At 33.6% G+C, this 17,739-nt stretch overlaps 2 protein-coding genes and 1 long non-coding RNA gene across 3 annotated transcripts; 2 read left to right on the forward strand and 1 right to left on the reverse strand.

The window, feature by feature from the left end:
- Positions 1 to 1,120: 1,120 nt before the first annotated feature.
- On the forward strand, positions 1,121 to 2,376 carry LOC146954485 (putative histone acetyltransferase HAC-like 1). Its single transcript, XM_085744817.1, has 3 exons — positions 1,121 to 1,174; positions 1,595 to 1,774; positions 2,194 to 2,376. The coding sequence occupies exons 1-3, from the start codon at positions 1,121 to 1,123 to the stop codon at positions 2,374 to 2,376; spliced, it is 417 nt and encodes a 138-aa protein (XP_085600943.1).
- Positions 2,377 to 3,373: 997 nt separating this feature from the next.
- Positions 3,374 to 4,451, forward strand: LOC146954486 (polygalacturonase inhibitor 2-like). Its single transcript, XM_085716770.1, has one exon. The coding sequence runs from the start codon at positions 3,374 to 3,376 to the stop codon at positions 4,286 to 4,288; it is 915 nt and encodes a 304-aa protein (XP_085572896.1). The 3' UTR covers positions 4,289 to 4,451.
- Positions 4,452 to 7,258: 2,807 nt separating this feature from the next.
- LOC146954487 (uncharacterized) lies at positions 7,259 to 16,531 on the reverse strand. The gene is made up of 3 exons (XR_015013674.1): positions 14,547 to 16,531; positions 12,169 to 12,268; positions 7,259 to 12,075 (listed from the first exon to the last, which is right to left on the reverse strand). It is a non-coding gene; the product is annotated as an uncharacterized LOC146954487 (long non-coding RNA).
- Between the last annotated feature and the right edge of the window lie 1,208 nt (positions 16,532 to 17,739).

The raw sequence follows: 17,739 nt of genomic DNA on the forward strand, positions 1-17,739 counted from the left end.
TCGTCTTAAGCTGTTTTGTATAAATAAGCTGTTTTGAATAAGTTTTTTTTTGAAAAAGAGATTGTAATAAGGTGTTTTGGATGAATAATTTGTTTTCAATAAGCTGTTTTTGAAAAAGTGGTCGTAATAAGCTGTTTTGGATGAATAAGCTGTTTTGAATAAGCTGATTTTGAAAAAAAGGTCGTTAAAAGCTGATTTGCATAAATAAGCTGTGTTGAATAAGCTGTTTTTTGAAAAGAGGTTGTAATAAGTTGTTTTGGATCAATAAGCTGTTTTGAATAAGCTGTTTTTGATAAAGACGTGGTAATAAGCTGTTTTGCATAAATAAGCTGTTTTGAATAAGTTGTTTTTTGAAAAGAGGTTGTAATAAGCTGTTTTGGATAAATAAGTTGTTTTGAATAAGTTGTTTTTGAAAAAGAGATCTTATTAAGCAGTTTTGTATAAATAAGCTGTTTTGAATAAGTTGTTTTTGAAAAAGAGATCGTATTAAGCTGATTTGTATAAATAAGCTGTTTTAAATAAGTTTTTTTTAAAAAAGAGATCGTAATAAGTTGTTTTGGATAAATAAGTTGTTTTGAATAATTTGTTTTTGAAAAAGAGGTCGTAATAAGTTGGTTTGTGTAAATAAGTTGTTGTGAATAAGTTGTTTTTTGCAAAGAGATCGTAATAAGTTGTTTTGGACAAATAAGTTTTTTTGAATAAGTTGTTTTTTGAAAAAGATATCGTAATAAGTTGTTTTGTATAAATAAGTTGTTTTGAATAAGATGTTTTTTAAAAAAGAGATCGTAATAAGTTTTTTTTTATAAATAAGCTATTTCTTAAACATAGATCGTAATAATTTACTTTTTATGAGATAAGTTGTTTTGAATAAATTTCAAGATAAATTACAAAGTATAACACAATGTATTGTTTTTAAGAGAAAAAAAGGGTAAAATAGTAAAATTATAACATAAGCCCTTCATTTCCTTTCCTTGTCGGTTTTTTAACTCCCAAACAAGGGGAAGATTTTCCCTCCTTTCTCCCTTCCCTCCCTTTCCTTCCCTTCCCATCCTAAGCCTTTCCTTTCCTTCCACCCAAAACTCGCAAACAAAGCCTAGAGAAAAGAGTTTTTGAGAGTCTCATGCAAGAGAGAGAAAACTGGGAAAAAGTTGACGCGAATGAGAATCTTGACGAGGTAATACCGAGATATCCGCATGTTTGCACATAAGCTTCAAATATCTAACATTTTCTTATTCTTGTGCACGCATGTAAATTGAAAATAGTAATAAATCGGTATTCTGTCATGTTATTAAAATTATTGATCTTTTTCACCCAAATATATATTGATTTGAAAATTCTAGATTATTTGAAAAATTCTGTCGATTTATTGATCTGAATATTGTAGGTTTTAGCAGCAGAAAGTCTTTCTATTAGATAAGAGGTATCTGTCGACAAGAAATTGAAAGTGAATATTGTAGGTTTATCAATGAATAAATATACAACCAATTGCTTCTCTGAACTCAATGTCTCTTGATGCCTACTCCAATATGTATGTATTATTCAGAAGATTTAGTAGAAGTTCCCTTGGTTTCAGGTTATTCTTCTGTTTCAACAGATTGGAGGAGCAGATGTATGCATTTTAGGAATGTACGCCCAGGAATTTGGTTCTGAATGCGGTAATCCCAATCAGCGTTGCGTCTACATTTCATATCTTGATTCCTTCAAGTATTTTAGGCCTGAAAGAAGGACAAAGAGTGGAGAAGCCCTTCATACCTTCGTTTACAATGAGATATTGGTATTTTTACTTTAAACTCCATTTCTATGACAATAGAAGAACTAATCAAATGAACATTTAATCCTTCCATTCTTTCTATTTATGTTTTTTTTTTCCCTATCATCAGATTGGATACCTTGATTTTTGTAAGAAAAGGGGTTTCTCGACTTGCTACTAATGAGCATTTTCTCCGTCAAAAAAGGGGGATGATTATATACTATATTGCCATCCTGAAGAGAAAAAGACTCCGAAGAATGATAAGCTATGCCGCTGGTCAGTCTTTCGTTCTCCTTATGTGTTGTGTGAGTTGAATTTTCTTGAGCGTGTATACATTATACATTGAAAATTTTAAAATACTATTTTCCTTCTTTTATCTTTTTTTTTTTTTAAACTAGCACTGCCATGTAAGCACTAAATCTTTATTTTGCTTATTTGTGCAGGCTACCAAAGAAGATATTGTCGTTGGTTTAACCAACATATATGATCATTTCTTTGTTAGTACTGAAAAAGGGAACTCCATGGTGACAGCTTCTCGTTTGCCGTACTTTGATGGAGACTGCTGTTGCGGTAATGCTATGGAAGTAGCCAATACCTTTGGAAAGGAGAGTGGAGGAGACTATTAAAAAAGGGAGGTGCATACACTTTGTCAGGTAACAACCTAAAGGGAAATAGCCAAGACCTTTCACATCTTTCAGATGTCATAGTTATGATCAACACACTTCAAAATTCAAATAATGGCGAGGTGCGTACACTTTGTCAGGTAACAACTTAAACTTGAAGTTTTTCATATGGTTTTCTCATCATTAGTAATTTCATGCAAAACATTGAATTGCGTATTGTTTTCAGGCTGTTGGTGATGATATCCCCTCCGACACTAAATATAATGATATTGTCCTTGAGAGTGGATTGTTTGAAAATAGGGACAACTTTTTTGAGCTTCTACCAGAAGTCTCAGTTTCAGTTTTACACACTCCGTCGTGCCAAGTATTATTTTTAATTAAGATCACTTTAATTAATGACCATTAATATCACTTTAATTGATAAAAATTACTCAATTTCCTAATTTTTTATAAAATAATAATAATCGGTATATACGTTCCAAAACTTGTAGACATAGCTAGTTTGCATCAATCAATGTTCAACTTTTTATTTTACTATTTTGTAGTGCTTATTTTCTTGTAATACTTTTATTTTTGAAGGAATTTTCTTGTAATACTATTTGGTGTTAAAAATATATATTTAGTTTCTTTCAAAAAAAATAATATATATTTAGTTAAATAAAGATCCAATAATAATATTTGTATTAAACCATTGAATCACCACAATATTACAGTTGAACCATTGATTTTTTTATGAGATTTGAACCACTGACTGATTCATAAACCATGTACCTCAGGAATAGAATGAATTTCAATATAAAAAATTTGACAAGAAAAACCATGATACAATACTAACAAATATCATATACAAGGACCTATAAGCTTACTTGTTTTGATTGCTGTTATAGCATGACACAACTTGCATCTATGCCATATCTTCTCACAATCCAAGCTATTATAAAATTCAACACACTTCTCATCAATTTTCTCATTAAAAACTCAAAATACACCAAAAAGAACAATGGCAACCAAGTTATTTCTCATGTTGATATTGCTCTCCCATGTAACATCTTCTCTCTCACAAGAATGCCACCCACAAGACAAAAAAGCCCTTCTCCAAATCAAGAAAGAATTCAACAACCCAACTCTTCTCTCTTCATGGAATCCACACACCAACTGTTGTGACTCAAGTTGGTACGGTGTTATTTGCGCGTCATCTAATAACCGTGTTTACTCTTTACTTATCGAAATCAATGATGATCTTGCTTCTCCATTTCCACCATCTATTGGTAAACTACCTTACTTGGAGAGCCAACTTCTATACCAGTTACCAAACCTCACTGGCTCAATCCCTCAGTCCATAACCAAACTCACCAATCTCAAATCCCTCACACTCAAGAAAACCGGTATATCAGGTCCGATACCAAATTTCATCAAATTGAAAAGTCTCACTTTCTTGGATCTCTCAGAGAATCACCTCTCTGGGACACTCCCTTCTAACCTATTCCACTTGCCTAATTTTGAAGCAATCCTGCTTCAAAACAATAAGTTAACAGGTTCAATCCCTCCTTCATTGGAAAGGTTGAACTCCTCGGTTGTTGACTTGTCTCATAACAGGTTTGAAGGTGATGCCTCCATGTTTTTTGGTTTCGCTAAAAAGACAGAAACAATAGACCTTTCTTGGAACATGCTGGCATTTGATATGGGAGAACTAGAGTTTCCCGAGTCCTTGAAACATTTGGATGTGAGTCACAATCGGGTTTATGGCAAACTTCCTGAAGGTGTGAAGAATTTGGAGTGGTTGAATGTGAGTTACAATAGACTCTGTGGTGAGATTCCAACGGGCGGCGTTATGCAGGCCTTGGGTAGGAATTCGTTCTCTCATAACAAGTGTTTGTGTGGTTCTCCTCTTCCAAGCTGCAAGAAGTACATGTAAAATGGAGTAATATCTGATGCATCTTTCTAGGGAAATAAGCTCATATTGCATTTCATTAATAATCAACAGAATAATGAAAGAACGATATGAATGGCTTAGCTAAGTTGCGGGCAACCAAATAAACTTGCCTTTTTCGGCATACTTAATTCAAATCTATTTTAAATAGTTAAGGGTAATTAAATTTCTAAGTCAGTTTGTCAAACCAGAAACATGTTAGATCAGATTTAAACATAAACCTTAACAAAAAAACCAGTAACGTGTGCAAGTAACCAGGAACATGAAACCATGAAAAGGAGAAAATTCAGGCGATGTATACAGATGTTGCGTTCATTCAGGAACTGTCGAACCCAAGAACGAATGCCAACAACTTTCTGTCTTGATCCAACATGTTTTCAACTTGACATTGGTTTACACTTAAATATTTTTAGTTTAAAATGTAAAATTATATGTTGAGGGAAACTATGAACTAAACAACCAGTTAGGCCAAAACAACCCACCTGCACTGGGTGCCCGACGCCCTGCTCCAAATCAACTTGGACACCCTGCTACTGTTCCAAAATGTCAAAATCTGGCTCGCGGATTTCGTGTATTGGTGCACACCTGAAACACCCCTACTAGAAAATTACCTAGGATATCTAGCATGAGTGTTAAACTTGGCGTCGGGTACATTAAAATTACAATAAATAAATACTCTCTGAACAAATCATAGAATTTCTCACCTTTTACCTCAGAAATAGTACCACTGACATGTACGTTATATGATCCAGCTATGTCTGCTTCTTCATCACGAGTCATCCTATCGTATAATGACCTGTACATCTGAAATACATAAAAGGGATTTGGGTGAGACAAGATGTCTCAGTGAGTTCCATCTATCCTAGGTTGTAGGCAACCTCGGGGAACCTAGGATCGCCATATATTTCTAAACTTAACCCATTTTGGGTTTATACAATTTCATTATGCATAACTGAGCGATCAAGGGATAACTAAAATCGCTGTTTGAAATACTATTTTGATCATATAATAAATATAGTCATACTCATAACTTTAATCATAAACCTAATCATCATAATCCATAATAATCATAAACATATCTCCAATATATCGTATTCTGGTATAGCTTATACTTTGACATACTTATCTGGGTATGTCTCTGATCCTTTTCTGAAAACAACTAGTTTCGGCTAGCTAAGCCGGAGTTCCATAACTAAAATTTCTCAATTTCCATCGTTTGGTAAAAAGGCCCATGAACTATTACTTCGTAGCCAATTTATTCTAAACATAACTTTCATGTTAATATGCGGATACTATGTTAGTATTCATGTTGGAGCGTCCTTAGAATTTTTCCTTGGTTCCATAATTGAATTTTTCTTTTATATCATTAATTACACATTTCAATATGTGTGTATATACCACATTATCTCTTCGTTGTGGCGAACGGAATGTACCACATTATCTCTTCGTTGTGGCGAACGGAATGTACCACATTATCTCTTCGTTGTGGCGAACGGAATGTACCACATTATCTCTTCGTTGTGGCGAACGGAAAGATACCACATTATCTCTTCGTTGTGGTGAACGGAATATACCACATTATCTCTTCGTTGTGGCGAACGGACGTCAGTTTTAAAATACTATGAACAATTTGTTCATAGGCTGCATTATCTCTTCGTTGCAGCAAACGGAGTTTTTCTTAATATTCTCATTTTTTTTTTCTTTTTCTTTCTTTCTTTCTTTCTTTTTCTATGAGCATGTTACTCATTTCAATTTTTCTCGTCATTTCAATTTTCTTTCAAATCATTACTATAATTATATAAATCATTCGCGTTGATAGAATTTCCCTCCAACATTTATATTAGCATCATATACTAACATCAATTAATTATGCACAATTAACATTACTATCAAATCACTTATTCTTAAAATCATCACTTATAAATAATATAAACAATCCTCTTACAATTATCACTTATAAATAATATAAGCAATCCTCTAGGTTATCAAACGTGGGAAAACCTCGATAACCTAAACTAACCGACTTGTGAACATAAATGATCGTTACATCAAAACAATCACTGACAAGTTAGTTACCTCAACATTAATAGGTAAGGTGAAGATATATTAACTCCGATAGACGGTGCCCCGTTTACCCCTTCTTACACGTTCCGTCGTAGACGGAGAATCCACCTAGCTAGGATGTATCCTAATTTTCTCACTCAACTTATTAGTTATCTAAATATTTATGAGACATTTACATACTACGAACAAGAATGTCAAATTTCACATCGAATTCACCTTTAGATCAACCATCATCCTTTCATGTAACTTTCATCATTTAAGATCTCTTGGAAAAAGCATAGAACATGAAAGTATACATTGATTATAAAAAACAGAATTTTCTGCTAAATCATCTGTCATTCAAAGCCACAAAAGACATATAAATTGAAGTTATAAATTTTTGTAAACTTTTCTGTACATGACCAACACACACACGAAGACAATGCATTTGGTCCCATCTAAAAATTCAAAATCAATAAATTATTAAAAATCCTGCACTGAAGCTATTTTCTGCAGTAATTTTTCATTAACATCTGAAACTTGTAACTTAATTTTCTCCATCATAACATAATTGAATCAATCCATTCCAAAGCCTATTTCGTGTTAAATTTTGTCTGCTTTCAAATGGTCCAAGTCCCACTGCAAAATGACGTACGTACAGAGAGATATAACATAAACATTCCAGCAACAATAGTGCAGACTTTCAATTTCAGCAACTGAACTTCTAACTCAATTTTCTCAGCCATATCATAACGAAATTAAAGTTTTCTAAAGCCCACTTCATGTTAAATTCTGTCTATTTTCCAATGGTACAATTCTCACTCAAAAATGATTCCTTTACACGTACTTACGACAGTTTTTCCGACAGCAGGTTTATACGAATTTTAGCCAATTATTCATAAAACTCAACCGTAACCAATCTAACAATAGCATTCAATTTCGACAGCAACACCAATTCAAAATACCACAACAACTGTACATTTTAAGGTTATTAAATTACTATCCCCTTAAGCTATCATCAATATCAAATTCACCTCTATATATTACAATTTCAAACCTAGAAAAGGAACTCACCTTGTAAATTGTGGATGATCTACCATTGATGAACATAAGCTCCAATTCTTTAAAATTCTCTATCAATTCTTCTTGTCCTTGCAGCTCCAAACATACATGTCATACCATTCCTCTATACCCACTTCAACTTCTTGCCAAGAACCAAGCTTTTGCCTCAAAACCACAAACACATAACAAAACTACCAATTTAACAAATTTCCAAGCCAAGAGAACAAGAGAAAGGATGGGTCACGTGGCATAGAGGGAATAATAAGGGGATTCAAAGCTTGCTGAAGGTTCCTAGTGTGTTGAGGAACAAGAATGATCACTTGCATATTGATTTCTAAAAGGATTAAGGTTGGATTTTGGTGGTTTATTGAGAATGAGGGAGTGAGCCGAGAGGAAGGAAGAGATAAGGGAAAGAGCTTTTCCACAAAGTGAGAGGAAGTGTGTGGAAGGATAGAGAAAAATGTGGACTTTTCCACTTAAAAAAAAAATCTCAAGACCCAAATTGCCAAAATACCCTCCAAGGGAAAAGACACATTTACCCTCCATTACTTGTTACCATATAATTTCTCAATAACTAATTAACCCTTTAGAAATTATTTCGGTCTTGACATGCTCGACTGATACATCAGTCTATTTATAATTGCGCGGGATATTACAATCTATCCCCCTTAAAGAAATTTCGTCCTCGAAATTTAGCGATTTACTTGCTAATAAGCACAAATAATTTATCCAACTTTCAACTTTAGATTCCAGCATACGTCTGTTACGAACTGATTACCAGCCACCATTGGCGTTGAATACTTCCTTAAGAGAATTCATTATAAACTTCACATCATGCCTTACCTTCTTCATACACTTCATTCCTCCAAGGTCCTATCCAGCTCTCAGACATTTGTTCTAAATGTCATATACTAGTTTGAGTTGATCAGGCTCAGCTAGACATGACATTTGGAATAAATATCTGGAACCCAATAGTCCTACTGCATTTTATTGCATTCTAATGACCCAAGGCACGATCTGAATCGACCCGCTTTGATACCAAATTGAAACACCCCTACTAGAAAATTACCTAGGATATCTAGCATGAGTGTTAAACTTGGCGTCGGGTACATTAAAATTACAATAAATAAATACTCTCTGAACAAATCATAGAATTTCTCACCTTTTACCTCAGAAATAGTACCACTGACATGTACGTTATATGATCCAGCTATGTCTGCTTCTTCATCACGAGTCATCCTATCGTATAATGACTTGTACATCTGAAATACATAAAAGGGATTTGGGTGAGACAAGATGTCTCAGTGAGTTCCATCTATCCTAGGTTGTAGGCAACCTCGGGGAACCTAGGATCGCCATATATTTCTAAACTTAACCCATTTTGGGTTTATACAATTTCATTATGCATAACTGAGCGATCAAGGGATAACTAAAATCGCTGTTTGAAATACTATTTTGATCATATAATAAATATAGTCATACTCATAACTTTAATCATAAACCTAATCATCATAATCCATAATAATCATAAACGTATCTCCAATATATCGTATTCTGGTATAGCTTATACTTTGACATACTTATCTGGGTATGTCTCTGATCCTTTTCTGAAAACAACTAGTTTCGGCTAGCTAAGCCGGAGTTCCATAACTAAAATTTCTCAATTTCCATCGTTTGGTAAAAAGGCCCATGAACTATTACTTCGTAGCCAATTTATTCTAAACATAACTTTCATGTTAATATGCGGATACTATGTTAGTATTCATGTTGGAGCGTCCTTAGAATTTTTCCTTGGTTCCATAATTGAATTTTTCTTTTATATCATTAATTACACATTTCAATATGTGTGTATATACCACATTATCTCTTCGTTGTGGCGAACGGAATGTACCACATTATCTCTTCGTTGTGGCGAACGGAATGTACCACATTATCTCTTCGTTGTGGCGAACGGAATGTACCACATTATCTCTTCGTTGTGGCGAACGGAATGTACCACATTATCTCTTCGTTGTGGCGAACGGAAAGATACCACATTATCTCTTCGTTGTGGTGAACGGAATATACCACATTATCTCTTCGTTGTGGCGAACGGACGTCAGTTTTAAAATACTATGAACAATTTGTTCATAGGCTGCATTATCTCTTCGTTGCAGCAAACGGAGTTTTTCTTAATATTCTCATTTTTTTTTTCTTTTTCTTTCTTTCTTTCTTTCTTTTTCTATGAGCATGTTACTCATTTCAATTTTTCTCGTCATTTCAATTTTCTTTCAAATCATTACTATAATTATATAAATCATTCGCGTTGATAGAATTTCCCTCCAACATTTATATTAGCATCATATACTAACATCAATTAATTATGCACAATTAACATTACTATCAAATCACTTATTCTTAAAATCATCACTTATAAATAATATAAACAATCCTCTTACAATTATCACTTATAAATAATATAAGCAATCCTCTAGGTTATCAAACGTGGGAAAACCTCGATAACCTAAACTAACCGACTTGTGAACATAAATGATCGTTACATCAAAACAATCACTGACAAGTTAGTTACCTCAACATTAATAGGTAAGGTGAAGATATATTAACTCCGATAGACGGTGCCCCGTTTACCCCTTCTTACACGTTCCGTCGTAGACGGAGAATCCACCTAGCTAGGATGTATCCTAATTTTCTCACTCAACTTATTAGTTATCTAAATATTTATGAGACATTTACATACTACGAACAAGAATGTCAAATTTCACATCGAATTCACCTTTAGATCAACCATCATCCTTTCATGTAACTTTCATCATTTAAGATCTCTTGGAAAAAGCATAGAACATGAAAGTATACATTGATTATAAAAAACAGAATTTTCTGCTAAATCATCTGTCATTCAAAGCCACAAAAGACATATAAATTGAAGTTATAAATTTTTGTAAACTTTTCTGTACATGACCAACACACACACGAAGACAATGCATTTGGTCCCATCTAAAAATTCAAAATCAATAAATTATTAAAAATCCTGCACTGAAGCTATTTTCTGCAGTAATTTTTCATTAACATCTGAAACTTGTAACTTAATTTTCTCCATCATAACATAATTGAATCAATCCATTCCAAAGCCTATTTCGTGTTAAATTTTGTCTGCTTTCAAATGGTCCAAGTCCCACTGCAAAATGACGTACGTACAGAGAGATATAACATAAACATTCCAGCAACAATAGTGCAGACTTTCAATTTCAGCAACTGAACTTCTAACTCAATTTTCTCAGCCATATCATAACGAAATTAAAGTTTTCTAAAGCCCACTTCATGTTAAATTCTGTCTATTTTCCAATGGTACAATTCTCACTCAAAAATGATTCCTTTACACGTACTTACGACAGTTTTTCCGACAGCAGGTTTATACGAATTTTAGCCAATTATTCATAAAACTCAACCGTAACCAATCTAACAATAGCATTCAATTTCGACAGCAACACCAATTCAAAATACCACAACAACTGTACATTTTAAGGTTATTAAATTACTATCCCCTTAAGCTATCATCAATATCAAATTCACCTCTATATATTACAATTTCAAACCTAGAAAAGGAACTCACCTTGTAAATTGTGGATGATCTACCATTGATGAACATAAGCTCCAATTCTTTAAAATTCTCTATCAATTCTTCTTGTCCTTGCAGCTCCAAGCATACATGTCATACCATTCCTCTATACCCACTTCAACTTCTTGCCAAGAACCAAGCTTTTGCCTCAAAACCACAAACACATAACAAAACTACCAATTTAACAAATTTCCAAGCCAAGAGAACAAGAGAAAGGATGGGTCACGTGGCATAGAGGGAATAATAAGGGGATTCAAAGCTTGCTGAAGGTTCCTAGTGTGTTGAGGAACAAGAATGATCACTTGCATATTGATTTCTAAAAGGATTAAGGTTGGATTTTGGTGGTTTATTGAGAATGAGGGAGTGAGCCGAGAGAAAGGAAGAGATAAGGGAAAGAGCTTTTCCACAAAGTGAGAGGAAGTGTGTGGAAGGATAGAGAAAAATGTGGACTTTTCCACTTAAAAAAAAAATCTCAAGACCCAAATTGCCAAAATACCCTCCAAGGGAAAAGACACATTTACCCTATATTACTTGTTACCATATAATTTCTCAATAACTAATTAACCCTTTAGAAATTATTTCGGTCTTGACATGCTCGACTGATACATCAGTCTATTTATAATTGCGCGGGATATTACAATCTATCCCCCTTAAAGAAATTTCGTCCTCGAAATTTAGCGATTTACTTGCTAATAAGCACAAATAATTTATCCAACTTTCAACTTTAGATTCCAGCATACGTCTGTTACGAACTGATTACCAGCCACCATTGGCGTTGAATACTTCCTTAAGAGAATTCATTATAAACTTCACATCATGCCTTACCTTCTTCATACACTTCATTCCTCCAAGGTCCTATTCAGCTCTCAGACATTTGTTCTAAATGTCATATACTAGTTTGAGTTGATCAGGCTCAGCTAGACATGACATTTGGAATAAATATCTGGAACCCAATAGTCCTACTGCATTTTATTGCATTCTAATGACCCAAGGCACGATCTGAATCGACCCGCTCTGATACCAAATTGAAACACCCCTACTAGAAAATTACCTAGGATATCTAGCATGAGTGTTAAATTTGGCGTCGGGTACATTAAAATTACAATAAATAAATACTCTCTGAACAAATCATAGAATTTCTCACCTTTTACCTCAGAAATAGTACCACTGACATGTACGTTATATGATCCAGCTATGTCTGCTTCTTCATCACGAGTCATCCTATCGTATAATGACTTGTACATCTGAAATACATAAAAGGGATTTGGGTGAGACAAGATGTCTCAGTGAGTTCCATCTATCCTAGGTTGTAGGCAACCTCGGGGAACCTAGGATCGCCATATATTTCTAAACTTAACCCATTTTGGGTTTATACAATTTCATTATGCATAACTGAGCGATCAAGGGATAACTAAAATCGCTGTTTGAAATACTATTTTGATCATATAATAAATATAGTCATACTCATAACTTTAATCATAAACCTAATCATCATAATCCATAATAATCATAAACGTATCTCCAATATATCGTATTCTGGTATAGCTTATACTTTGACATACTTATCTGGGTATGTCTCTGATCCTTTTCTGAAAACAACTAGTTTCGGCTAGCTAAGCCGGAGTTCCATAACTAAAATTTCTCAATTTCCATCGTTTGGTAAAAAGGCCCATGAACTATTACTTCGTAGCCAATTTATTCTAAACATAACTTTCATGTTAATATGCGGATACTATGTTAGTATTCATGTTGGAGCGTCCTTAGAATTTTTCCTTGGTTCCATAATTGAATTTTTCTTTTATATCATTAATTACACATTTCAATATGTGTGTATATACCACATTATCTCTTCGTTGTGGCGAACGGAATGTACCACATTATCTCTTCGTTGTGGCGAACGGAATGTACCACATTATCTCTTCGTTGTGGCGAACGGAAAGATACCACATTATCTCTTCGTTGTGGTGAACGGAATATACCACATTATCTCTTCGTTGTGGCGAACGGACGTCAGTTTTAAAATACTATGAACAATTTGTTCATAGGCTGCATTATCTCTTCGTTGCAGCAAACGGAGTTTTTCTTAATATTCTCATTTTTTTTTTCTTTTTCTTTCTTTCTTTCTTTCTTTTTCTATGAGCATGTTACTCATTTCAATTTTTCTCGTCATTTCAATTTTCTTTCAAATCATTACTATAATTATATAAATCATTCGCGTTGATAGAATTTCCCTCCAACATTTATATTAGCATCATATACTAACATCAATTAATTATGCACAATTAACATTACTATCAAATCACTTATTCTTAAAATCATCACTTATAAATAATATAAACAATCCTCTTACAATTATCACTTATAAATAATATAAGCAATCCTCTAGGTTATCAAACGTGGGAAAACCTCGATAACCTAAACTAACCGACTTGTGAACATAAATGATCGTTACATCAAAACAATCACTGACAAGTTAGTTACCTCAACATTAATAGGTAAGGTGAAGATATATTAACTCCGATAGACGGTGCCCCGTTTACCCCTTCTTACACGTTCCGTCGTAGACGGAGAATCCACCTAGCTAGGATGTATCCTAATTTTCTCACTCAACTTATTAGTTATCTAAATATTTATGAGACATTTACATACTACGAACAAGAATGTCAAATTTCACATCGAATTCACCTTTAGATCAACCATCATCCTTTCATGTAACTTTCATCATTTAAGATCTCTTGGAAAAAGCATAGAACATGAAAGTATACATTGATTATAAAAAACAGAATTTTCTGCTAAATCATCTGTCATTCAAAGCCACAAAAGACATATAAATTGAAGTTATAAATTTTTGTAAACTTTTCTGTACATGACCAACACACACACGAAGACAATGCATTTGGTCCCATCTAAAAATTCAAAATCAATAAATTATTAAAAATCCTGCACTGAAGCTATTTTCTGCAGTAATTTTTCATTAACATCTGAAACTTGTAACTTAATTTTCTCCATCATAACATAATTGAATCAATCCATTCCAAAGCCTATTTCGTGTTAAATTTTGTCTGCTTTCAAATGGTCCAAGTCCCACTGCAAAATGACGTACGTACAGAGAGATATAACATAAACATTCCAGCAACAATAGTGCAGACTTTCAATTTCAGCAACTGAACTTCTAACTCAATTTTCTCAGCCATATCATAACGAAATTAAAGTTTTCTAAAGCCCACTTCATGTTAAATTCTGTCTATTTTCCAATGGTACAATTCTCACTCAAAAATGATTCCTTTACACGTACTTACGACAGTTTTTCCGACAGCAGGTTTATACGAATTTTAGCCAATTATTCATAAAACTCAACCGTAACCAATCTAACAATAGCATTCAATTTCGACAGCAACACCAATTCAAAATACCACAACAACTGTACATTTTAAGGTTATTAAATTACTATCCCCTTAAGCTATCATCAATATCAAATTCACCTCTATATATTACAATTTCAAACCTAGAAAAGGAACTCACCTTGTAAATTGTGGATGATCTACCATTGATGAACATAAGCTCCAATTCTTTAAAATTCTCTATCAATTCTTCTTGTCCTTGCAGCTCCAAACATACATGTCATACCATTCCTCTATACCCACTTCAACTTCTTGCCAAGAACCAAGCTTTTGCCTCAAAACCACAAACACATAACAAAACTACCAATTTAACAAATTTCCAAGCCAAGAGAACAAGAGAAAGGATGGGTCACGTGGCATAGAGGGAATAATAAGGGGATTCAAAGCTTGCTGAAGGTTCCTAGTGTGTTGAGGAACAAGAATGATCACTTGCATATTGATTTCTAAAAGGATTAAGGTTGGATTTTGGTGGTTTATTGAGAATGAGGGAGTGAGCCGAGAGGAAGGAAGAGATAAGGGAAAGAGCTTTTCCACAAAGTGAGAGGAAGTGTGTGGAAGGATAGAGAAAAATGTGGACTTTTCCACTTAAAAAAAAAATCTCAAGACCCAAATTGCCAAAATACCCTCCAAGGGAAAAGACACATTTACCCTCCATTACTTGTTACCATATAATTTCTCAATAACTAATTAACCCTTTAGAAATTATTTCGGTCTTGACATGCTCGACTGATACATCAGTCTATTTATAATTGCGCGGGATATTACAATCTATCCCCCTTAAAGAAATTTCGTCCTCGAAATTTAGCGATTTACTTGCTAATAAGCACAAATAATTTATCCAACTTTCAACTTTAGATTCCAGCATACGTCTGTTACGAACTGATTACCAGCCACCATTGGCGTTGAATACTTCCTTAAGAGAATTCATTATAAACTTCACATCATGCCTTACCTTCTTCATACACTTCATTCCTCCAAGGTCCTATTCAGCTCTCAGACATTTGTTCTAAATGTCATATACTAGTTTGAGTTGATCAGGCTCAGCTAGACATGACATTTGGAATAAATATCTGGAACCCAATAGTCCTACTGCATTTTATTGCATTCTAATGACCCAAGGCACGATCTGAATCGACCCGCTCTGATACCAAATTGAAACACCCCTACTAGAAAATTACCTAGGATATCTAGCATGAGTGTTAAACTTGGCGTCGGGTACATTAAAATTACAATAAATAAATACTCTCTGAACAAATCATAGAATTTCTCACCTTTTACCTCAGAAATAGTACCACTGACATGTACGTTATATGATCCAGCTATGTCTGCTTCTTCATCACGAGTCATCCTATCGTATAATGACTTGTACATCTGAAATACATAAAAGGGATTTGGGTGAGACAAGATGTCTCAGTGAGTTCCATCTATCCTAGGTTGTAGGCAACCTCGGGGAACCTAGGATCGCCATATATTTCTAAACTTAACCCATTTTGGGTTTATACAATTTCATTATGCATAACTGAGCGATCAAGGGATAACTAAAATCGCTGTTTGAAATACTATTTTGATCATATAATAAATATAGTCATACTCATAACTTTAATCATAAACCTAATCATCATAATCCATAATAATCATAAACGTATCTCCAATATATCGTATTCTGGTATAGCTTATACTTTGACATACTTATCTGGGTATGTCTCTGATCCTTTTCTGAAAACAACTAGTTTCGGCTAGCTAAGCCGGAGTTCCATAACTAAAATTTCTCAATTTCCATCGTTTGGTAAAAAGGCCCATGAACTATTACTTCGTAGCCAATTTATTCTAAACATAACTTTCATGTTAATATGCGGATACTATGTTAGTATTCATGTTGGAGCGTCCTTAGAATTTTTCCTTGGTTCCATAATTGAATTTTTCTTTTATATCATTAATTACACATTTCAATATGTGTGTATATACCACATTATCTCTTCGTTGTGGCGAACGGAATGTACCACATTATCTCTTCGTTGTGGCGAACGGAATGTACCACATTATCTCTTCGTTGTGGCGAACGGAAATATACCACATTATCTCTTCGTTGTGGTGAACGGAATGTACCACATTTTTAAATCCACATTTTCTTTATTATTTTCTTCAATTTTTTATGTTTAAAAAAAATTGTATTTAATTTATGTAATGTTAAAAAAAATTAAACTTTTTATAATGTTCTAAATATGTTAACAAAAAATCATTAAGAGCACTTGAATAAGATAGCAAGAACTCTCTTCTGGTTTAACCAAAGGTCTTAGATTTAAATCCAACTCTAAGAATGTAGCAATGGTAAATATCTTAACAGTATTAATCGGATAAAGGATTTTTTTTTTATAAATCGGGTATCCTCCGCGTTCGCAACTGCAGAAATTAATCATTCAAGAATTGTCGGTGCAAATAGGCAACAAACTCTCCTAAGAGTGTTAACATTGTTGTATGTCTAAGACTAAATTCGAACTAAAAGAGATTCATATTATCTTATTTAAACGCTCTTGGGTGTCGGATAAAGGATTTGATTGGTATAACTATCAAAATAGATGATGTATCGTATCTGATACGTATCCTGCACCGTTACGTATCAAAAGAGTATCCGAAGATTGAATTTTAGTTTATTTTTAAAATAATTGTCCAATACTTTTAGATACATCGGGGATACGTGAGGGATAGACGGTGAAAAACTGATACGTGATGTTTCTATTATTTTTTGGGTATATGTAATGAACTAAGTCGTGGTGTTCTCTTTTTGGGTATATTATATATGTAATTGACCAATTGTCACTTTCATTATTATCAATGTTATTATAATTATATTTCTGTTGATGTTCATTATCTGTTTTGTCTCTTTTTGTTGTGTTGAGAATGTTGGTATTTTTGATTGACATGTGAAGATAATTTCATTGTTGTGCCTTATTGTTATGTATGTTTTACATCTATTGTTTTGCTTTTGAATTTTAGTTCATAGTTTGTATTATGAGTTTTAATTTCTTATTAAAGTATCTCATCCTTGTCGTATCTTGAATTTTAAAAAAATTCCATATCAAATCGGTGCTCTATCGTATTTGTATTGTGTCAAGGGCAAAAGTTATGGTGCAAAGTCCTTTCTTATGCACCATGCATAAACATATCACAACCGTCAGATCAGGGACACGTGTTATAATCTTGTGCTTCAGCTCTACATTTCCCCATCTCTCTCTGCATTTAACCAACAAACTTCTCTTTCTACAAAGATAATTCCTCTCTCTACTCTCTCTATTATCTCATGAACAACGCTACCT

The sequence above is a fragment of the Medicago sativa genome, chromosome 1, assembly GCF_051527215.1.
Source record: "Medicago sativa cultivar Bolivia chromosome 1, Bolivia_mono, whole genome shotgun sequence".
Classification (NCBI taxonomy): Eukaryota; Viridiplantae; Streptophyta; class Magnoliopsida; order Fabales; family Fabaceae; genus Medicago; species Medicago sativa.

Coding starts and splice junctions, on each gene's coding strand:
- LOC146954485 (XM_085744817.1), top strand. CDS start 1,121: ATGCAAGAGAGAGAAAACTGGGAAAAAGTTGACGCGAATGAGAATCTT. Junction 1,175..1,594: donor CGAATGAGAATCTTGACGAG/GTAATACCGAGA, acceptor CTGTTTCAACAG/ATTGGAGGAGCAGATGTATG. Junction 1,775..2,193: donor TCGTTTACAATGAGATATTG/GTATTTTTACTT, acceptor TTATTTGTGCAG/GCTACCAAAGAAGATATTGT.
- LOC146954486 (XM_085716770.1), top strand. CDS start 3,374: ATGGCAACCAAGTTATTTCTCATGTTGATATTGCTCTCCCATGTAACA.